Source organism: Musca domestica, unplaced genomic scaffold (assembly GCF_030504385.1).
Source record: "Musca domestica strain aabys unplaced genomic scaffold, Musca_domestica.polishedcontigs.V.1.1 87, whole genome shotgun sequence".
In the NCBI taxonomy this organism is placed as follows: Eukaryota; Metazoa; Arthropoda; class Insecta; order Diptera; family Muscidae; genus Musca; species Musca domestica.
The window spans coordinates 489,309-514,336 of record NW_026712423.1 but is presented as its reverse complement, the minus strand read 5'-3'; the positions used below and the strand labels follow the sequence as shown (position 1 = coordinate 514,336).

General features: G+C 37.9%; 1 protein-coding gene across 1 annotated transcript; it reads left to right on the top strand.

The window, feature by feature from the left end:
- Nucleotides 1–15,531: 15,531 nt before the first annotated feature.
- On the top strand, nucleotides 15,532–23,929 carry LOC101892626 (histone H1.1-like). Its single transcript, XM_005185768.2, has 2 exons — nucleotides 15,532–15,703; nucleotides 23,583–23,929. Exons 1-2 carry the CDS (start codon nucleotides 15,532–15,534, stop codon nucleotides 23,927–23,929), a joined length of 519 nt encoding a protein of 172 aa, XP_005185825.2.
- Nucleotides 23,930–25,028: the final 1,099 nt, after the last annotated feature.

Below are 25,028 nucleotides of genomic sequence, written 5' to 3'. Positions count from 1 at the left end.
AATCGGACTGATTATTTTTTTAATGCTCGTAATAATCCAATTTGAGTTTTTATTGAAAGAAAAATCCATATTATTAAGTTGCATTGTGTTCGTTATTGATTTTCTCTGGATTACGTCAATCGATTTTATTTCTGCAAATTTTATATAAAAACTAGCTGAACCCGGTGCGCATCGCTACCCCTTTTGATTTTATATGCATTCAAAATTTTATTTACGAATATATGTTGGTTAAAAAAACGAATCTAAAAAAAAAAAAATATTGCACTACTTTAATACGTAAATAAACAAAACCATTAGAAAAGCAGTAACATGACATGTCCTTCGGATTTATTTATTTCATAGCAAATACTAAGGGTGCGGGAAACTGCAATCTTTTGAAGTTGAGTGGCATTTTTATTGCAATTAATAATTTCCAGGTAGCAACATACTTCCCGTAATAAGCGTATTTCAAATTAATTGTTGTGTAGTTTTTTACTGTTAGAGTAAGGCGTTAATCATATCCCAATCTAATCCAATTTAAATATAATTTTAAAAAATTTACTTTTACAGCAAATTCCGCCACACCTTTTATATTTCATTGAAATTGTTGCGTCAAATATGTGAAATCGGCCGAGAATATATATAAGGGAGCTATATCTAAATCTTTACTAATTTCCAATTAATTTGTCACAAATTCCATGTAACCAAATTCCATTCTGAATTTCATTGGAATCGGTGTTTGGTGCATAACATTTATGAAATCGGCCGAAATATATATGTAAGATATACCCAAACCTCAACTGATTTCAATATAATTTGCCATTTTTTTCTGGTGCCAGATTTCGTCTCTCTCGCTTTGGGTGCATCATATATGTGAAATCGGCCGAGAATATATATGGGAGCTATAATCAAATCTGAGCGAATTTGAATATAATTTGTCAAATTAATTTTTGTACCAAATTTAGTCACTCATGCCGAATTTCATTGAATCGGAAATACGTATAGTGTTTTGCGCATTAAATATGTGAAATCGGCGGAAAATATGTATAGGAGCTATATCCAAATCTGAACCGATTTTAATATAATTTGACTAATTTATTTTCTAATTGAAATCCCGTCACATATTCCAAATTTCTTTGGAATCGAACATACATATCGTGTATGTTGCATAAAATATATGAAATCGGTCGAAAATATATATGAGAGCTATATCCAAATCTGAATTAGTTTTAATATAATTTAACAAATTTATTTTCAGATCAAATCCCGTCACATATTCCAAATTTCATAGAAATCGAACATTCATATCGGGTTTGAGGCATCAAATGAACGAAATCGGTCGAAAATATATATGGGAGCTATATCCAAATCTGAACCGATTTCAATATAATTTGGCAAATTTATTTTTGTTCTTAATTTCGTTACGCATTCCAAATTTGGAGACTGTATCTGTAATCGATCAATAGATATGTACATATAAATTCTACATTTTTGGGAGGTACCTCCGCTTCAGATGCTATATCTTCAGTTCCAAGTGGAATCAAAATGTATATAGCCTATGTTACTTTCAGGCAATGTTGCAGTATACATGGAAATTTTCAGGAAAATCTGTTCAGCCGTTTTCGAGTCCATTGCTTACAAATAAACATACATACAAACATTTTCCTCATTTAGATATACAGGGTTGCCCATATTCGACGGACCCATCTGGCAACGCCATAACTTTTGACAGAGATGTCACATCACTTAATGACATACCGCGTTTGAAGCGTCAGTCCAAGCAGATTTTTATCATGAACCAATACACGCCACGCGAGCGCTCTTACATTCAACAGAAGAAGTCAACAGAAGAAGTCAATTGTGAAAACTCAACGTGCTTTTAAAACATTAAAAAATGTGAGAAGTGCGCCTTCTAAGAACACCATTTTCGACTGGTAAGGCTCTTTCTAAACCGAAGAGGCCATATAAAACTCGACCAAGGCGATCGGCCGAGAATATCGCTGCCGTAGGAGCCAGTGTTGAGAGGTCCCCAAGAACATCCCAAAATCGCCGTTCTCAGCAGTTGGGCATGGCTCGGTCCACTTTACAACGGATTATTCGCATTGATTTGCATTTGTTCCCGTAAAAAATTCAATTGACGCAAAGAATGTTGCCTGCGGACAAGCCTCGTCGATTGGAATGGGTCCAAAGAGTCATCGAAATGGCCGAAGATAACGAGCAATTTTGGAACAAAATTATCATGTCCGATGAAGCCCATTTCACATTGAATGGGACCGTAAATAAGCAAAATTGCCGTTTTTACGCCACTGAAAATCCTCAGAAGATTCAAGAAGTGCCTCTTCATGACGAAAAAGTCACAGTTTGGTGCGGCGTTAGTGCGAAAACGGCCATGCTGTTACCATCAATCAGGAGCGTAATCGCGACATGATGACCAATTTTGTGATGCCAATTATTCGTCGAAAGCGTATGAGGCAGTTCTGGTTTCAACAAGACGGCGCTCCACCGCACACAAGTCGCATAACAATCGATTTTCTGAAGAATTTGTTTCCGGGCCGTTTGATATCGAAAAGTGGTGATTTGGAATGGCCACCGCGTTCGCCCGATTTGACGCCGCCTAACTTCTTCTTGTGGGGATATTTGAAGTCAAAGGTTTACGTTAACAAGCCAAGGACCGTAGAAGAGCTCAAGGACAACATTCATGAAGAAATAGCCGCTATTCCGGCCGAAATGTTGGCAAAAACGATGGAAAATGCAGCAAAAAGCGCACAATACGTCATCAACGCCAGGGGCGGCCATTTGAGAGATATCATATTCAAAAATTTATGTAAACAAATCTACTTGGAACAAATTAAATGATTAACCTTGCCAACCGCCAAATTTTTTATTTTTTTCTTTGATTAAAAAAAAAAAAAAACATGGGTCCGTCGAATATGGGCAACCCTGTACATAACATCAATGACAAGGTTTATATGTGTGAAGGTCACAGTCATTTAAGTGCGTTCATTTCAAACTGTATACTTTGAAAATAAATAAGTAAGAGACTGACGTAAGGTACAGACGTAAGGTTGAAGCTAGAATTTTGGACCTTTACATATAAACCATTGTAGGTACATAGGGGTTTGATAAGACTGTGGTTTTTGGAAATTCGAGCCATATGTGTACTAAATGGTATTTGAACCAGTAAAGAAATGCCAAAACTCGGGAGGGGCTGCCTTATGATACCCTACATCACTTTGCATATAAAGTAGATTTTTTCCATAATAAATAAACGCTTTTATGAGTAATTTACGAATATTAAATCATTCCAACTATAATCGTTTTTGAATGGTTATTATTCCTTTAAAGCGGCTATAATTTAAAGCCGAAGATATATCCTCCTCTTAATTTCTACTAAATTTGACGGCGGCATTTGTGTCTGCAACGATAATCATCAAAATCGGTCTTATTTTAAATGATATTACGACTTTTCGGCACAATAAACGTGAAATCAGATGAAGATATATACGGAAGCTATATCCAAATCTGAACCGATCTCTACAAAATTTATCAGAGGTATTTATATGTGACTAATAGTTAGGATCTAATATCGCTATTGTGGAGAGAACGTTACGGGTGTTGGGGACTCAAATACAAAATCGAATGAAACATATATATGGGACCTACACCTATACTTTAACCGATTTTCACCAAAATCGATACACGTCTTTCCAGGCGGAATTCATTCGTGTGTATGAAAATCCATGCCATTCGGGCTAATAGTAACCATTTTGTGCAAAATAAACTTGAAATCGTGTAAAGATATACAGGGTAAGATAAAAAACTGCAACAAAGTCAAAAGCCATACTTTTTACATTTTTTTTAAATTTTATTGAATGAAAGCAAAAAATGTCGGAAATAGCATCAAGTTTTAGAATATGTTTAGATTTGTTTAAATTGGTCACCTTTGGCATGAATTATGGCCTTCAAACGGACAATGAAACCGTCACACACTGCACGAATGTTGCTCTGTGGTATTTTGGCCCATTCCCGGCGAAGCGCTTACTTGAGGTGATCGACACTTTGGGATGTTTTTTAGTGCCAACCTTGCTTTCCAAAATACTACAGACACAATAGTCCAACGGATTGGTATCCGAAGATTTTGGTGGACATTGTGCGCTGGAAATGAAGCAAGGAACCTCATTTTGTAACCATTCTGGTGTGGCGTGTGCTGAGTGCGATGTTGCTGGGTCCTATTGGAATGTCCAAGGTCTGCGTGCCCACGGCTTAAATACACCCTCCAGAATATTTTCGCGGTAATAATCCGCATTTATTCTGATGCCACGGTCGATTAATACGAGCGGAGAGCGACCATCGGCTGTTATGGCCCACACCATCACCATGGCCGGCGCTTGAGTTTTGGTGGCCAACCGGAGGTGCATATTTTCAGCTGACCTCTTTGGCAAGTAAACACGATCATTTTGTTTGTTTACAAACTGCTGGACAACGAATGTTTTCTCATCGGAGAAAACAAAATTCTGCAGTTCACCACTTTCGGCCAAGCGAAGCAACTCTTTAGCTCTCTTGAGTCTATTTATTTTTAATTTTTGAGATAAAGCTTAGTTTTTTGGAAATTCGTACTAAAAAGATGCAGGATAGATGTACCAAAGGGTTCTTGGAAATTCAATCTTTAGAGTTCTAAACAAAGTTCTAAAATGACACTAAACTTTTAAAATTATACCATTTGGTATTATGTGAAGGGATAGCGCTAAAATTTGGCATGAGAATCAAGGTTGAGAAGTAAGTTTAATATATTTGATAGTCTTGATACTAAGTGTGAAATTTGTATTTACTGATACTATATTTGGAACCTTTTGGTTAAGTGTGAACGGATGTAGCTGACTTTTGTTATTGTACGAAAAGTGCTAAATAGTACTAAATTGGGTATTGAGTGAAGGGATAGAGCTGGAATCCCACAATTTGGTATTAAGGTCCCACAATTTGATATGGAGGTCTCTGTTGGTATTCGCAATTGAGAAGGTGGTTTTGGAAATGTGTACTATAATTGTACGAACAGTACTAAACTTAACATTGGGTGGCTGTAACTGAGAGAAGGAGCTGGTTTTGGATATGCGTGCTATATTTGTACGAAAAATACTAAGGGGTACTAAATTTGGAATTGGGTGAAGGAATTGAGTTGGAATCCCGAAATTTGATATAGATGTCACTGTTGGTATCAACGGTTGTGATATGAAGGTGGTTTTGGAAATGTGTACTATATTTGTACGAAAAGTACTAAGTGGTACTAAATTGGGTATTAGAAGAAGGAATTTAGTTGGAATCCTAAAATTTGGTATTGAGGTATCTGTTGGTATATGGAATTAAGACACGGAAGTGTTTGTGGAAATCTGTACAATATTTGTTCAAAAAGTACTAAGATGTACTAAACTTGGCATTGGGTTAAGGGATAGAGATGGAATTCCATAATTTGAGGTCAATATTGGTATTTGGGTATTTTGGATATGAAGGGGATTTGGAAATATGTACTCTGATAGTAAGAACAGTACTAAATAGTACTAAACTTGGCATTGGGTGAAGGAATTGCGCTGGAATCCTGATTTGATATGGATGTCGCTGTTGGTCTATATTGTTAAGATTTAGAGGTGGTTTTGGAAATGTGTACCATATAAGTTTGAAAAGTACTAAATAGTACTAAATTTGGTATTGAGTGATGGGAGATACAATTGTGAAAGTGAATATTTAGAGTATTGATGTTATCTGTGATTGATATTTGGAGTTGGTTTGAAATGTGAAAATATTAAATGGTACTAAAATTGGTTTTCGGTAAGGTGATAGAGTTGGAATTTCGAAATTTGATATTTGATATTATGTTGGCATCTGAGGTTGAGATATGGAAATTGTTTTTAATATCCGAACTGGAACTGCACAAAAAGAACTAAATGCTACTAAATTTGGTATTTGATGCAGGGATAGAGTTGTAATCCTGAAATTTGACATTGACGTCACTGTTGGTGTCTGTAGTTGAGAGAATGTTACAAACTTAGGTATTGAGTGAATGTTTAATGATGGAGAATTTTTGAATTGATATCCCTGTTGGTATATGGAGTTGAGATCTGGTGGTGGTTTTGGATATTCGTATTTAATGTTACTTAATTTGGTATTTGGTCAACAGTAATATTTTGAAACATTAATTGTAAGCAAACATTTGCAAAAATATTTTGAAGGACCTTTTTATATTTATACCCTACAACACTATGTGTTGGGCGTATTATAAGTTTGATTGGGCCAAAAATTATGTAACACCTCGAAATATTGGTTTCCCACATAGCTATGTATGTCCGTCCGTCTGTCCATGTTAATTTGTAATCACTCTACAGGTCGCATCTATGGCCCGATCTTCACGAAATTTAGAATGGAGGGGGGGCTAGGGTCAAAATAGAACACTATTTCTTTTGGAGATGATCGCATAATATCAAGGGGTTGAAATGGTCCAAAAACTGTAAAATTTCCCGATTTTGCAGTTGCTCTACAGGTCACAATTATAGACCAATTAAAGTGGAAGTTAGCATGGCGCTAGAGCTTAGGGCTGGGTAGAAGCCTTCCAATTTTGATGGTCATCGGGTAATATTTAGTGGGTGAAAAAGGCCACAGCATTTGTGTTAAATAAAAGTCAAATTTTCCATTAAACCGCGAATATTTTTAATCCCGGCGAAATTATAAATAGACGAAATTATAATAGACAGGTAAATCTTGACCTTTACGTAGATGCCGATAGTAAATATATCGGAAATATATAGCGAAATATATGCAATGTATATACAAAGGAAGGGGATGTTAGCTAGAATGCTTATATCTCAAGAATGGCTGGACCGATTTTGAGAAATTTTGTCAATTCGGAATGCCCTCTTGGCATAAAAGAATAAAATCTAAAAAAAATCGCATAAAAAATGACAATAATGATGTTAATATAGATTTTGTTGCATTTTGTGATATTTTTATTTTTTCATATTTTTTATCGCATTCAATTTTTTTAATTTGACTTAAAATATTGAAGTGTATATTTTGCAATATTTTTTTACCTTACAACACAGGTTTTGGTTATTATATACAGTCAGTACAATTATCGTCCGATCCTCACATATGTTTCTCACAAGGGTAGGGTTAGGCTCAGAAGGGCTAGGCCTATTATTTTCAAAGATATCCGCAATATATTTGGGTATTTAAATAGACCAAAAACAGAAAAAAATTCCTGATCACACAATTGAAGCCAATCGGCACGCTTAAGAAAAGGGTTAAGGACAGGCAAGAATTCTAGCATTTTGGATGACCACTGGATTATATTTAGCTATAAAATGGACCACAATAACTAACAGCACGACGGAGTGTGTAAATATTGGGCAAATGTCCCTGTTCAAAATGCTAAGGGTAATATCTGGTCAGTGTTCCGTGACATAATCTCAAAAGCGAAATCTTCCAAAATGGATTTGGACATAAAGGCACTTCTAACATATTGTAGTGTTGGAGGGTATTACATGGTCGGCCCCGCACGACTATAGCCTTTGCTTACTTGTTTTTTTTTTTTTTTGTAATTTTTATTGAATGAAAGCAATAATGTCGAATAGCATCAAATTTAAGAATAAGCTTAGATTTGTTGGAATTGGTCACCTTTGACACGAATTCTTATGGCCTTAAAACGGCCAATGAAAACGGCACACGCTGCACGAATATTGCTCTGCGGTATTTTGGCCCATTCTCAGCGAAGCGCTTGCTTGAGGTGATCGACACTTTGGTATTTTTTAGTGCCAACCTTGCTCCAAAATACTACCGACACAATAGCCCAACGGATTGGTATACGGAAAGGTCTGCGTTCACAAGGCTTTAATACACCCTCCAGAATATTTTCGCGATAATATTCGACATTTATTCTGATGCCACGGTCGATTAATACGAGCGGAGAGCGACCATCGGTTTTTATGGCAGTCCATACCATCACCATGGCCGGTGCTTGAGTACTGGTGGCCAACCGAAGGTGCACATTTTCAGCTGAACTCTTTGGCAAGTAAACACGATCATTTTGTTTGTTTACAAACTGCTGGACAACGAATGTTTTCTCATCGGAGAATACCAAATGCGGCAGTTCACCACTTTCGGCCAAGCGAAGCAACTCTTTAGCTCTTTTGAGTCTATTTTATTTCTGATGTAAGCGGTGTAAGATCTTGCACTTTTTGGAATTTAAATGGATTCACCCCGAGCTAATTTTTCAATATTTGCGGAATGGAATATTCCGATATGTTCAGCTCACGAGTCATGTTTCGGTCACTGCGACGCGGGTGTCGATCAAGTCGCTTCTTTACTTTTCGAACCATTTCTGCTGATGTTGCTGTTTTATTCCGTCCAATTAATTGCCGTTGGGCTACACTATCAGTGTCACGGTAACGATCGATGGTACGAGACACAAACGATTTATTCACATTTAAATGCTGGAGTGCTCCAACGATAGCCATTTGTGTGTTTTCCAGACAAATATAAAGAAATCACACTATCACGCTTGAATTTCATCACGAATAACCTTTTTTCTGGAAAATTCTCAAAAAAATGCTTTTGTTCGCTTGTAAACAATATAGTGAGCTGTCACTGAAATAATTTTAGGAGCTGTCGGACGAGTGGCTTGGAAATGACAGCAGTCTGAAGTTTGTTGCAGTTTTTTCATCTCACCCTATATATAAAGTTAATAGCTAGGATCAAATATCGTTATAGTGGAGAGCATTTTACGGGTGTGAGGGATTTAAATACAAAATTGGATGAAACATATGTATCGGACCTATACCTATATCTTCACTAATTTTCACCATATTCGATGCACTTTTTTCACGCGGATTTCGTTCGTATGTGCCAAAATCCAATCCATTCGGGCTAGTATTAACCATTTGCAAAATAAACTTGAAATCGAATACAGATATGGGAGCTATATCCAAATCTAAAACGACTTCGATAAAATTTAGCAAATGTATTTCTGAACTGTATTGGATATATTTCCCCAAATATCGTTGTTATGCAGTTCCTATTACTTCTGCGCAGGACAAAAATAACAAAATGGAGGAAAATTGTACATGGGACCTATAGCCATATCTGAACAGATTTCGATCAATTTTGGCATACTTGTTTCTAGGCTCAGTTTGGTCGTATGTGCTCCTAATTACATTTTTGGAGCACAATAAGAGACAAATCCGACGAAGATATATATGGGAGCTGTGTCTACATTATGTTTGATTATGTCTACATTATGTATCTATAATTGTGATATGGACGTAGTTTGTGTACTATAATTGTTCGGAAAGTATCAAGTGGTACTTAATTGGGTAATGAGTGAAGAGATAGAGCTGGAATCCCACATTTTTATATCGAAGTCTCTGTTGGTATTCGGGATTGAGAAGGTGGTTTTGGTAATGTGTACTATAACTGCACGAACAGTAGCTAGTGATTTTCCTAAGATAACTGCCGTCCTCCGACTAACAAAAGCGTTAGCCGGAAATACTTTTTCCAAGATTGGCTCTCATTAAGTTGAGTGGCTGGTAATTCATTTACACGGGAGTTTCGGCTCGCTGTTCCACAGAAGCTCCGGTTCGCTGTTCCACAGGAGGTTCGGCTCGCTGTTCCACAGGAACTTCGGCTCGCTGTTCCACGGGAGTTCCGGCTCGCTGTTCCACAGGAGTTTCGGCTCGCTGTTCCACAAGAACTTCGGTTCGCTGTTCCACGGGAACTTCGGTCTCTGTTCCACAGGAGCTTCGGCTCACTGTTCCGTATTATAGTCGAACGTTGGTAGTGGAGTAGACGTAGTTATAGAACCGTAGCTAGGCTAGTTACCTCGCCCCTGTAGTCGACTCGAATAACAAAACCCTCTACGAACTGGCAAACACGAACGAGTTCCGATCGATCTACAGCCCATAGCAACGAGCTACCGAACCCGAAGAAAACTTACTCTGCTCCCGAAGACCTATGCAGCCAGATACTAACTCACGACCACAAGTTCCCTATTACCTTCAAATCGTCAACAACCCTGAACACCCGAATATAAACATCGCTATTTCTGATCGTCTACAACCGACGACCACCAGTTCCCGATTACCTTCAAATCGTCAACATTCCGCAATACCCGGATACAAACATCGTAATTCCTGATAACAGTAAAACCGTCTACAATCGACGAGCACCAGTTCCCGGTTGCCTTCAAATCGTCATCGCCGACAATCGACGAGCACCAATTCCCGATTACCTTCAAATCGTCAACGCAAACGTCACCCGAACGAAACTCCGCAATTCCTGATCTTCTTTAACCCGACATCATCATTCCCGATTGACCACGAGTTGTACACCCTCTTGCCTAGGATACGAGTAAATATCGAATCCCGACTATCAATTAATCATCATTACTTTGAATTCACGAACACCTCCGAAGTTCATATGCCATCCTATATTCCATATTTATCTTATCGTATTTCAACCCGAGAAAATTGTAATTTAGCATTAAAGATCAATAAAACATCCGATTTTTATCCCCAGGAAAGGGAGAAATCTACGCTTATTATTTCATAAGGTTTAGTGGGTCCTTATGGAGTCCCTGGGTACAGCTGAGCCTACCTCAGCCGACGAGAAAACCACTTTACAATATTTGATATTATGTTGGCATCTGAGGTTGAGATATGTAAATTTTTTTCAATATCCGTACTGGAACTGCACAAAAAGAACTAAATGCTACTAAATTTGGTATTTGGCGAAGGGATAGAGATGTAATCCTGAAATTTGACATTGACTTCACTGTTGGTCTCCGTAGTTGAGAGAAGGAGGGTGTTGAGTACAACAATCTTACAAACATTTTACAAATTTAGTAACATAAATTAGGTATTGAGTGAATATTTAATGATGGAGAATTTTTGAATTGATATCCCTGTTGGTATCTGGTTTTGAGATCTGGTAGTGGTTTTGGATATTCGTACTAAATTTTACTTAATTTTGTATTGGGAGAACATTAATATTTTGAAATATTAATTGTAAGCACACATTTCCAAAAATATTTTGAAGGACTTTTTTTATATTTTCTGAATCGGATACAATTTGATGTTTGGGTTTGTAACAGAACAGGTCAACATATCGCTTAACCTATTTTTTGTAATTTTGCTGCCAAACGATTTAAAAATTTAATACGGTTTTGTCGGTGATATTTAAAGCCCAATACAATACATATACGCCACTTTTTCTCATTCACACTACTTTTCCCCTTCTCATTCCCATTTCCCCCTTCCCACCGTTATGACCATTTGTCCTTCGCTCACATTGATTAAAATGTACACACTGCACTTTGTAACAATTTCTTCTTCTATGAGTTTTAATTAAATAATGCCACTTTTGTTGGGCAGATCATTTCTTCGCTGGTCCTCATTCAATGATACGCAGCAGAAACAAGCATGAAACAAATCTCCCTCCTTTTTTTAGACCGAACAAATGATGGAATTGTGTGATGGTCGGTGAAAATGAAATGGAGAAAGATAAAAAGAAAAAAAGAAATAAAAACACACAACAGCAGTTTGACAAGTGGAATGAGAGGTTAAAGCTATTACCAGCTACCTAAAAAGAGACTATAAAAATAAGCAATACAAGAATTACGTTCAGCTCAATATCAATTACGGCAGGATGTCCACAACAATGGGTTGTGTCGATGTCGGGCAGGGGAAAGGTTCCTTTTCATATTTTCAAAGTTCAACGGTTTTTGTTGTGATTTTTTCTGAGCAAATATCATTCCTCCTGACCTTAATTTACATTTCCATTGCAGTAGTAGTTATGCCCCCTCGAAAGTAAGGTCCCCCTGTGACCTTTTTCATCACTTTCATTGCAGAATTATTACTTTCTTAAGTAGTCCCTTTCATGGCCTTAACTGTTCTCCAAAGCAACAACTAGTGTCATTGCAAGGAAATAACTTATCATCAGTGTCACTGCCACCACTTCACCGCCATTAACGGTGGCAACACTACTATTCTGTTAACTGCCTAGTCGCCAGCTCGCCCGCACTCCTGCCTGCCCTTAAAGTAATTGTTAAAAACTTGAACGCATTTTTTCTCATTGTCTTGCCATTTGCAGAATGCGTGCGGGCAGCCGGCAAAGATGTGAAGAAAATCTAGTTTCCCCTCCTCCTCCTCGTCCTCCAACGCTTTTTTCTAATTTGTTAGAAAATAATGACACAAAAGAAATTTCACTCATGTTCAGAGGATCTTAACAAAATGTCCCGCTGGATACGCAGCAATAGAAACAGATGACAATGAAGATATACAGACATGCACACACAGACGCACACTCAGGCTCTCAGCTATAACTGGATTGTGGAAAAAGGTCAACATATTGCTGGTGATTGCTGACGTCGACAGTAGCGGTGTGGGGAGGTATGATAATAATGGTTAGTTTGAGGTAATAAACTTGTTTGGAATTGAACTTCCTTATTTCTGTCAGCAAACATATAGTACATGTGTCATTGTGGCGTATACATCACGACAATACTAATACGCACCACTGTAAAACAAAAACTCTTCGGATAACTGATTCTGCTGGTAAAACCTCCATTTTTCCATATTCTTCATGGTAATTCCTAGGTGAACTCCACTAAACGAGATTTTGATCGTGTTCAGTGGAACAATTCTGCAGTAAATGACGGAGGGAAGGACGAGTTGGAAAAAGTTAATTAAGTCTATCTTTCGAATGAGTGAACGACAGTCCTAGAAAAAAAAAACAAGTAAAATAGCAGCTAAGTTCGGCAGAAATTTCCTTTAATACCCTCCACCATTTTGGATGGAATTGAACAATTTTCAAAAAATTCCGTTTTTCCGTTTTTTCAAAACATTTTTATTCATAGGCTGTAGTGCCGATTCCGAACTTCAAATACGAAATTTGAAACAATTCTGGTGAAGAATGTCAAAATACCGCATACAGGGAGGTAACACGCTGCTCGAATGTAGCTCTGCCAAAATACTCCAGACACAATAGTCCTGCGGATTGGTATCCGGGGATTTTGGTGGCCATTGCGCGCTGGAAATGAAGCGAGGAACCTCATTTTCTTACCATTCATGGGTGGCGCGTGCTGAGTGCGATGGTGCTGAGTCCTGTTGGAATGTCCAAGGTCTGCGGTCAAAATGTTTGCGTGCCCAAGGCAAGCAATACACCCTCCAGAATATTTTCGCGATAATATTCGGCATTTATTCTGATGCCATGGTCGATTAATACGAGCGGAGAGCGACCATCGGACCATGCTGGACAACAAATGTTTTCTCATCGGAGAAAACCAAATTCGGCAGTTAACAACTTTCGGTCAAGCGAAGCAACTCTTTAGCTCGGTTCTATTTTATCTAGCTCGAGTCTATTTTCTTTCTGTTGCGGTGTAAGTTCTTGCACATTTGGAATTTCAATGCCTTTATCCCGAGCTAATTTTTCAATATTTGCCGAACGGAATATCGTGATATGTTCACCTCATGAGCCATTTTTCGGCCACTGCGACGCGGGTTTCGATCAAGTCGGGCTTGACTTCGATCAAGTCGGCCTTGACTTTGGGCTACGCTACCAGTATCACGGTAACGAGCGATGGTACGAAACACAAAATGTTTATTCACATTTAAATGCTGGAGTGCTCTAACGATAGCCACTTGTGGTTTTCGAGCCAAATATAAAGAAATCACACTATAACGCTTTAATTCCATCACGAATAACTTTTTATCTGGAAAATTCTAACCAAAATGCTTTTGTACGCTCGTAAACAATATGATGAGCTGTCACTGGAATCATTTTAACAGCTGTCGGACGACTGGCTTAGAAATGACAGCAGTCTGAAGTTGGTTGCAGTTTTTTTCATCTCACCCTGTATGTGGGCTATATGAAGACGTGGACCGGCATAGACAATGTTCTTCCACGTACTCAAAAGGAACACCTTGTGTGGATTTTCAGAAAATTCCCTTGGTAAAAGTGGCTAAAATCAGCAATATACCGAATATCGGGAGGTACCATTATATAGGGGATAAACGATATCGTAAACCTATATAGACCAATCTCTTTCAGGGGGTAAAGTACTTACTCACACTATAACGCTTTAATTCCATCACGAATAACTTTTTTTCTGGAAAATTCTAACCAAAATGCTTTTGTACGCTCGTAAACAATATGATGAGCTGTCACTGGAATCATTTTAACAGCTGTCGGACGACTGGCTTAGAAATGACAGCAGTCTGAAGTTGGTTGCAGTTTTTTTCATCTCACCCTGTATGTGGGCTATATGAAGACGTGGACCGGCATAGACAATGTTCTTCCACGTACTCAAAAGGAACACCTTGTGTGGATTTTCAGAAAATTCCCTTGGTAAAAGTGGCTAAAATCAGCAATATACCGAATATCGGGAGGTACCATTATATAGGGGATAAACGATATCGTAGACCTATATAGACCAATCTCTTTCAGGGGGTAAAGTACTTACAAGGAAAAATAAAAATGTGGCTAAAGTCATCAAAATACCGAATATCAGGTGGTACCGTTATGTGTAGGCTATACGATATCGTGGGAGGGTATACAAATTATGGACAACTTAAAATTCCAAGGCAAAAAATAAGTATTCATTAATTGTAGATCGATCGAATGATCGATTCATCCACCTTCGAACTGGTAAAAAACCGTAGTCAAATTTCTGGTAGATTTTTATACCCTTAGCCTTATGTTATGTACAACAAAGGGTATGTACCTGGATAGGGAATATCAATATTTCACATTAAGCGAAGTATTGTAACATTAAGATAAGACGCCAATAACATTGGCCCAATCTTTTGAGCCCTTTTATGGCATTTTCCATCACTTTGGCCAAAACCTCCGGCGATAAGTCCTCACATTCTTGACAGATATTGTCTTTAAGAGCTGAAAGAGTCTGAGGCTTATAGACATAAACCTGCGACTTCAAAAAGCCCCACAAAAAGAAGTCTGCAGCTGTCAAATTTAGGCAATCTTGCTGACGAATGCGGATCGCCAAAGCGGGAGATAAGACGCCCGGGAAATGCATTGTGGCAAGTGCAGCTGTGCCGATGGACCGTCCAAATCCAAACACATCAAGTTGCGGCAAAAATAAGTAGTTGATCATTGTTTTGTAGCGCTCATCATTCACAGTAACCATTTATGCCACGACGGCTTTGAAGAAGAAAAAAAGGTCCAATGACTCCTCCAGCGAAAAGAGCACACCATACAGTGACTTTGAGCGGGTGTAATGGCTCTTCGTGGGTTACACGTGGATTTTCAGTGCCCCAGAAGCGTATATTTTGCTTACTTACGTACCCTCTAAGATGGAAATGAGTCTCATCACTCATGATTATTTGTGATGATCATCTTCTTTTTCTTGGTGGTGGTTAATGATGGCTTGAGCGTATGTTAGACGCGATTGGCGGTCAGCAGCTAACAGCTGATGCTCCATCTTTCAACGGAAACATCTTCAAATCGTTTAACAAAATTCGCTGTAAAAACCGTCGACTGATAAATGGGTATGACATGGCACGTCGTCTGGTCGATGTCTACGAGGCTTCCATGACATCCTCGGCCACAGCAGCAATATTCTCTGCAGAACAGATACTCCGGGGTCTGCCACGCCTGGCAGCATCATTTGCCATTTGTCATCATTTGTTGTGCAAGTCTCTTCGAGAGCAATATTTTACCTGTAAGCGTTGACGGCCAGGAAATCTGCGACGATATTCACGATGTGCCAAATTCACCGCCCAATGAATGGTAAATTTAATAATATATAATAATAAATAGTCACCAATATTTTGCGCAATATCAAATTTAGTAACATTTAGTACTTTTCGTATAATTTTCGTACACATATAATTTTTTTTTGCAAAACAAAGATACAATTCCACTGCTTCAGTTAAAGCCCTATATCCAATATCATATTTAGTTCAATTCAGTGCTTTTCGAACCCACGACCAAATCTCAACCTCAGATACCAAGAGTTATCAAAATATCAAATTTCAGAATTTTATCGCTTTTCTTTCACACAACACCAAATATAGTACCATTCAGTATTTTGCGTACAATTATAGTACACTTTTCGGAAACCTCCTCAATATGTCCAGGGTAAAAATGAACAGAGACCCTAAAACCAAATTTCAGATTTTAAGCAATATCTGTTCACCCAATATCAACTTGTACTATATGTAGAACTATTTAGTACTTTTCACACACTCATACTACACATTTCCAAGACCACCTCCATATCTTAATCCCTTCGCCCAATACCTAATTTAGTACCATTCTGTACTTTTCGTACAATTATAGTAAACTTTTTCAAAATCCCCTTCACATGAAAAGCGACTCTAATACCAACAAGCAGTACCACCAGCAGAAACCCCAATACAAAATTTCAGCAACAAAATTTCATTCATCCTTAACCAAGCTATGTCAAATTTAGTATCATTTAGTACATTTCGCACGCTTGGTACACATTTCCAAGCCAAGACAAGACATTGATTCTCACATCAAAGTTTCAAGCTTTTAGCTCTATCCGTTCACATAAGATCATCCTAGAACTTTTCGAATATTCAAAAACCTTTTGGTACACCTATCCTGTACTCCATCACTGACGCCATTGCAAATTTCAGAATTCCAACTCATTACGTTTGTTCACTAAACAGTATTCAGTTGTTGGTGCATTGTAATACTTTGCATATAATTTTAGTATGAATTTTCAAGCCAATGCAGCAAGCATGACACTCGTCGTTTCGTCTGGGCGTTGATTCTCGATCAGATCACTAGAGCATTTAAATTTGAATAACTCTTTTGTGTTTCGTAATATCGCTCGTTACCGTGATACTGTTAGCGTAGCTCGATGTCATGGAAGTAGACGGAAGAAAACAGCCACATTAGCAGAAATGGATGGAAAAGTAAAGAAGCGACTTGAACGAAACCCGCGTCACAGTGCTCGTGAAAAATGGCTCGTGAGATGAATATATCGCAATATTCCATTCGGTAAATATTGAAAAATGAGCTCGGGGTAAAGCCATTGAAATTTCAAAAAGTGCGAGAACTTGCACCGCAAAGGAAAGACAATAGACTCAAAAGAGCTAAAGAGTTTCTTCGCTTAGGCGAAAGTGGTGAACTGCCGAATTTGGTTTTCTCCGATGAGAAAAAATTCGTTGTCCAGCAGTTTGTAAATAAACAAAATGATCGTGTTTACTTGCCAAAGAGGTCAGCTGAAAATGTGCACCTTCGGTTGGCCACCAGAACTCAAGCGCCAGCCATGGTGATAGTGTGGACCGCTATAACAGCCGATGGTCGCTCTCCGCTCGTATTAATCGACCGTGGCATCAGAATAAATGCCGAATATTATCGCGAAAATATCGTTGGGCAAGCAAACATTTTGGCCGCAGGCCTTGGACTCAGCAACATCGCACTCAGCACGCGCCGTCCAAGAATGGTTACAAAATAAGGTTCCTCGCTTCATTTCCAGCGCACAATGGCCACTAAAATCGCCGGATATCAATCCGTTGGACTATTGTGTCTGGAGTATTTTGGAAAAAAAGGTTGGCACTAGAAAATACCAAAGTGTCGATCACCTCAAGCAAGCGCTCCACCGGGAATGAGCCAAAATACCGCAGAGCAACATTCGGTCAGCGTGTGTCGGTTTCATTGGCCGTTCGAAGGCCATAATTCAACAACAAACAAATCTTAACTTATTCTAAAATTTGATGCTATTTCCGACATTTTTGCTTTCATTCGATAAAATTAAACCAGTAAAGAAAGACTTAAAGTCGGGCGGGGCCGACTTTATGATACCTTACACCACTTTGCTAATTTTGTAGAGCTGCGCATAACAATTAAAAGTTTTTATGGAAGAATTCAATCATTCACGCTATGATTATAATTTTAATTTAAAGTTCAAAGAACTAAATATGCCGAAGCATTTGTATCTTTTAAATTCGGACTTGTATTGTCCATTTGGTGCACAATTAATTTGAAATCGGATAAAGATATATATGGGAGCTATATCCAAATCTGAACCGATCTAGATAAAATTTGGCAAAGATATTTCTGAGCTGTATTTGATATATTTCCCTGAATATCGTTGTTACGGAGTGCATATTACGGTTGTGGGTAACAAATATAACAAATCGGATGAATAATATATATGGAAGCTATAGCTATATCTGTACCGATCTTCACCAAATTTGACATACTAGCTTCCAGACTCAATTCGGTCGTAAGTGCCAAATTCCATCCCATTTGGACAAATATTAGACGTTTGGTGCACAATAAACGGTAAATCGTACGAAATTATATATGGGAGCTATATTTAAATCTGAACCGATCTCGATAAAATTCGGCAAAGATATTTCTGAGCTGTATTTGATATATTTCCCCAAATATTGTTGTTGCAGAGTGCATATTACGGTGGCGGTGGACAAAAATAACAAATCTGATGAACAACATATATGGGAGCTATAGCTATATCTGAACCGATTTCGATTAAATTTGGCATATTTACTTTCAGGCCTAATTTGGTTGTACGTGCAAATATATATATCCGATTTCATGTTCATTGTACACCAAAGTTTTAATTTCAACCCAAGTTGAATGGATATAAACAAGTGTGTCAAAGTTGACGAAAATCGGTTCAGATAAATTTATAGCTCCCGTTTCATCCCATTTGGTGATATTTGGTATTAAACAGTTAGAGTTTGGTTAAGAAACTTTTGTCGAGATTGGTTAAAATTTGTCGATTTCTGTTCAGGATATAGCATCCCTATATATCTTCATCAAATTTAATTTTTAGTGCACACTAAATGATTTTGTGTTTAACTTCCTCACATTCGTAAAATACGCTCTACAACAATTATTCGATTTCATGTTTATTGTGTACCAAATGATTAATATTAGTCCAAATGGAGTAGATTTTGGCACATTCAAACGAATTTTTCCATTTGGTGAAAGACGATTCGCTTATGTCTAATATTCCGATATTTATTTTACCATTAGCCATATGGCTATAAATCCATATTTGAGTCGATCTAAGGGTGTTCGTCCGACAGTGTGTCTGTCTTTATGGCTGGCTGGCTGGCTGGCACGATAAAGAGAGGATCAAATTTGATTCAAACTTGGCACATCGTAATATTATTGGCAAAATTAGATATAGTTCGGGAATGGGCAATACTGGTCTACTCTTTCCGGTATATTCCCCACAAAATGCTAACATTTTCATAGAAAATAATTTACTGTATAGAACAAGAAAGTATCATCCAATTTTATTGAAATTTTGCATCCAAATTCCAATACTTTTATCAGTACTATATCTAGTACCTCCTCCACAATATTTCAAAATTTTGAATAACAATGAAGCTTATAAAACGCTAAATAAGCATCCGATTACTTTCATACTCGGCATATCTCAATATTTCTATTAACACAAGATCTTGTCTGAAGATGTCAAAAAGCAATGGTTCTTGGTACAAATGCCTTCGTCATTTAGTGGAAAGAAGATTGAGTTTAGGACATATCTTCCACATATCATTTCGATTCGATTTGAATTATAACTGACAAAGACGAACCCTATTGAAATTGGATATAATCGGTCAAAATTTAGATATAGCTCCCATATATATCTTCGTCCGATTTGACTTTTATTGTGCACCAATCGTGTAATATCAGTCCGAATAGTATGGAATTTTGCACGCACGATCAGATTGGACCTGAAAATAAGTATGCCAAATTTGATCGAAATCGGTTCAGATATAGCTATAGCTCCCATGTATATTGTTCATCCGATTTGTTATTTTTGTCCTCCGCAGCCGTAATATGCACTCTGTTACAACAATATTCGGGGAAATATATCAAATACAGCTCAGAAATACATTTGATAAATTTTATCCAGATGGGTTCAGATTTGGATATAGTTCCCATATATTACTTCGTCCGGTTTACTTTTTTTTGTGTACCAAACTTCTTATATTTGTCTAAATGGGATGGAATTTGGCACTTACGACCGAATTTAGTCTAGAAGCTAGTATGTCTTCCACCCAACTTGGTTTTCCAATGAAGACTCTAGTTAGTAAAGTTTCTTAGGTACATCGGTTTTAATTATTTGCTTCTTCAACTTTTCCCCAAAATTAATTTACCCATCTCCGCATCTGCTACTTCTGTCCCCAAACGCATTGTGTGCCAACACTCTTTGATTGTTCTTCTGTGTAATTCGTGATACGTATTCGAGGCATAAGCCCTTATCTTAAGGATATCATTGTATCTTCTTCTTTTCTCTGATATATAAATGACAACATATCGCTTGTGTTAGTTGTTTGACATTAATACAAGCGTGCATATGTGCGTGTGTGTGTGTAATCGGGCTGGCATGTCTTCTTGTTATCCTCGCACATATGGACACGTAAAAAGTGTCTAAGCTTAGGTAAGCGTACGTGTGAAATCATCTATTTCTACATATCAAAGTATGAGTGTGTGTGTCATTGCGTGTGTGTGTATGTGTGTGCATCCGTGTGAACTGCTTTTCATTTTTACGTGCATTTGACATCACTTTGATAATAGAAATTTATTTGTTTCGCTCTCCTCTCGTCCTTCCTCTCGCTCTTCCGCTGTTGCTGTTGCATGGGGGCGAATATTGCATGCGTTTGTCACCGCTGTCCGTTTTCTAAGACATTTTAGTTTCATTTCAATTCATTTCATAGCTCGCTTCAGTTCGGTATCTTTTCAATTCTTCTAATGCCATTTCAAAGGACACATATATCCCTCCAAAGCATTTTCCACAATGTTGTACACATTTTGTCATTTCATGCAATTGTCTCTCCTTTTTGAGTTAGTTTTCATTTAATTTGCGAGTAAAAGCAAACTGCTTTCGGGGGATGAAATAGTGTGAGGCAATCATAATGGTTGGGATTTGGGGGAAGGGATGTGAGTGAAGAAGAGTGGAAAACTACAACAGCAACTATCACAGTTAAACTGATAACGATGGGTATTACATAACTAATAAGATTAAATTGGCCATCTTAAGCTATTAACATTTCATTTCAATTTGTTAAGCCAATATCGGGACAGAAGGGGGAAATATAACAAGGAATAAATGCATTCGATATAAATACCAATTATGTTGAAAGAAAACATCAACAATTAGAAAAAAAACCAGTAATGAGTGGTCAAAAGTTGGGCGGGGCCGACCATCTGACACCCTACTCCACTATGCGTATTTAGTAGAGCTCCCGTAACAAAAAATATTTATATTGGGAATTTATGTGAAATAGATCATACCAACTATGAACCAAACAACCTTGTTGAATAGTGCATGATATGGCTTCGATAAGGGTTATATTAAAAACAAGTAAGCAAAGGCTATAGTCGTGCGGGGCCGACCATGTGATACTCTACAACACTACAACATGTTAGAGGCCCTCTTATGTCCAAATCCATTTTGGAAGATTTCACTTTTGAAATTATGTCACGGAGCACTGCCCAGCATTTTGACCAGTGACATTTGCCCTATATTTACGAACTCCGTTGTGCTCTTTGTAGTTGTGGTCCATTTTACAGCTAAATACAATCCAATGGTCATCCAAAATGCTAGACTTCTTCCCTACGATATTTGGCTATATCAGCATAAAAAGCCAGAAGTTCGCCTTTTAGTGCATTTTTGATAACGCCTGTAAGTAATGTTGGTATTTTTCACACAAAAGTAGTGGTCCATCCTACCCACTGTCCTAAACTCTAACTACGAGATTTCGTGTCCTTTGCTTTCTATTTATGACCTTTATAAGGGCTGCAAAATCAGTTGTTGGTCCATTTCAACCCCTAAATTTATTGCGGACATCTTTGAAAACAATATGTCTAGCCCTTCTGAGCCTAACCCTACCCTTGTGAAAATTTTCGTGAGGATCGGACGATAATTGTAATCTGTATATAATAACCCCAACCTGTGTTGAAAGTTGAAAAAAATATTACAAAATGTACACTTGAATGTTATAAGTCAAATTGAAAAAATCGCATGCGATAAAAAATATGAAAAAATAAAAAAATGTCACATAATTCTACAAAATCTATATTAACATCATTATTGGCATCTTTTTATGCGATATTTTTACATTTTATCCTTTTACGCCAAGAGAGAATTCTGAATTCACAAAATTTGTCAAAAACGAACCAGCCATTCTTGAGATATAAGCATTCTAGCTAACATCCCCTTACTTTGTATGTATACATTGTATATATTTCGCTACATATATCCGATATATTTACTATCGGAATGTACGAAATGGTCACAAATGACCTTCTTCGTGATTTCGCCGGGAAAAAATATTCGCGGTTTAATGGAAAATTCTACTTTTATTTAACACAAATGTTATGGTCTATTTCACCCACTAAATATTACCCGATGACCATTAAAATTGGAAGGCTTCTGCCCAGCTCTAAGCTCTAGCCCCATGCTAACTTCCGCTTCGATCGGAGTATAATTGCGACCTGTAGAGCAACTGCAAAATCAGGAAAATTTTCAGTTTTTGGTCCATTTCAACCACTAAATATTATGCGATCATCTACAAAAGAAATAGGGTTCTATTCTGACCTTAACCCCACCTCCATTTTCAATTTCGTGAGGATCGGGCCATAATTGCGACCTTAAGAGGGATTACAAATTAACATGGACAGACGGACGGACGGACATACATAGCTAGATCGACTCAGCTCGGCGAGAAAGGAAGATCCATATATACTTTCATATGTGGGAAACCAATATTTCGTGGTGTTACATAATTTTTGGCCCAATCAAACTTATAACACCCCCAACACATAGTGTTGTAGGGTATAAATATTTTTTGGGGCGATAGATATACCATACCGAGTTTGGCCAAATGGAAAAATTTGGTTGAATAGGAAAAAGTCTATTCAATTGTTGGCTGATATTACATATATGGTGGACAATATCCGTAAATCGGATGAAGATGTGTATCGAAGCTACATAATAATCTGGAACAGGTTTCGATAAAATTTGGCAATGGTATTTTCGAGCTGTTTATAAAATCTGGTACCAAATATCACTCTCGTGAAGTACATATTACGCATGTGAGAGACTTTAACACCAAATGGGATGAAACATATATATGCGAGCTATAGCTATATCTGACCCGATTTTCACCAAAATTTTGAAGCACCTGCTTTTAGGCTGAATTCTATCGGAATTGTCAAAATTCAGTCCATTTGATGTACAAAAAACTTGAAATCAGATAAAAATATAGATGAGAGCTGGGTGTGACAAAAAAACTGCAACAAAGTCAAACGCCATAATTTTTACATTTTTTTTAATTTTATTGAATGAATGCAAACAATGTCGGTAATAGCATCAAATTTTAGAATAAGTTTAGATTTGTTCGAATTGGTCACCTCTGGCACGAATTATGGCCTTCAAACGGCCAATGAAACCATCACACGCTACCCGAATGTTGCTCTGCGGTATTTTAGCTCATTACCGACGCTTGATTGAGGTGATCGACACTTTGGTATTTTTAAGTGCCAACCTAGCTTTCCAAAATACTCCAGACACCAATAATCCAAAGGATTGGCCAAGGAACCCATATTCAAGACTACTGAAAAGAAGAAGAAGAAGGCCCCAGCCGCTGGTGACAAAAAGAAGAAGGCTACCGTCCCTAAAAAGGCCGCTGGTGAGAAGAAGGCAGCTGCCAAAAAACTCTCTGCCGCAAAGAAGACCGCTGAAAAGAAGAAGGCCAACAAAACAAAGGCAAATGCTGCCAAGAAAAAAACCGGTACAGTTAAAGCTAAACCAGCAAAGACCACCGCCAAAGCATCTGCCACTATGCCATTGGCACCCAAGGCAAAAATTGCAACTGCGAAGCCCAGAAAGGCCGCAGCAGCAAAGAAGCCAGCTGCTAAGAAAGTGAAGTGATTTTTCCCAGAAAGGATCCTTTTTTCACTGAAAATGAAGCGAAGAACCTCATTTTGAAACCATTCTTGGGTGGTGCGTGTTGAGTCCTGTTGGAATGTCCAAGGTCTGCGGACAAGGCTTCAAAACACCCTTCAGAATATTTTCGCCATAATATTCGTCATTTATTCTGATGCCACGGTCGATTAATACGAGCGGAAAGCGACCATCGGCTGTTATGGCCCACATCGGCCTACACCATAACCATGGCCGGCGCTTGAGTTCTGGTGGCCAACCGAAAGTACACATTTTCAGCTGACCTCTTTGGCAAGAAAACACGAATATTTTGTTGTATTTACAAACTTCTGGACAACGAATATTTTCTCATGGGGGAAAACCAAATTCGGCAGTTCACCACTTTCGGCCAAGCGAAGCAACTATTTAGCTCTTTTGAGTCTATTTTCTTTCTGTTGCGGTGTAAGTTCCGGCACTTTTTGGAATTTCAATGGCTTTACCCCGAGGAAATTTTTCAATATTTGCCAAATGGAATATTGCGATATGTTCAGCTGACGAGCTATTTTTCGGCCACTGCGACGCGGGTTTCGATCAAGTCGCTTCTTTACTTTTCGGACCATTTCTGCTGATGTTGCTGTTTTCTTCCGTCCACTTCCATGACGTCGGGCTACGCCACCAGTATCACGGTAAAGAGCGATGTTACGAGACACAAAATATTTATTCACATTTAAATGCTGGAGTGCTCTAACGACTTCAGGTTTTCCAGCCAAATATAAAGAAATCACATTTGAACTCCATCACGAACAACTACTGTCGGACGAGTGGCTTAGAAATGAAAGCAGTCTGAAGTAGGTTGCAGTTTTTTCATCTCACCCTGTATATCGAAACTACATAAAAATCTGAACCGATTTCTATAAAATTTGGCAGAGGTATTTTCGAGGAATATCTGATGCTCTGTATCGAATATCAATGTTGTGGAGTGCATATTACGCATGTGAGGGACTTAAACACAAAATCGGATGATAAAACGCATATGAGAGCTATAATTATATCTGAACCGATTTTCACTAGATTTGAAGTACTTATTTCTAAGATGAATTCAGTCAGA

Coding starts and splice junctions, on each gene's coding strand:
- LOC101892626 (XM_005185768.2), top strand. CDS start 15,532: ATGGCACGTCGTCTGGTCGATGTCTACGAGGCTTCCATGACATCCTCG. Junction 15,704..23,582: donor GCAATATTTTACCTGTAAGC/GTTGACGGCCAG, acceptor AATAATCCAAAG/GATTGGCCAAGGAACCCATA.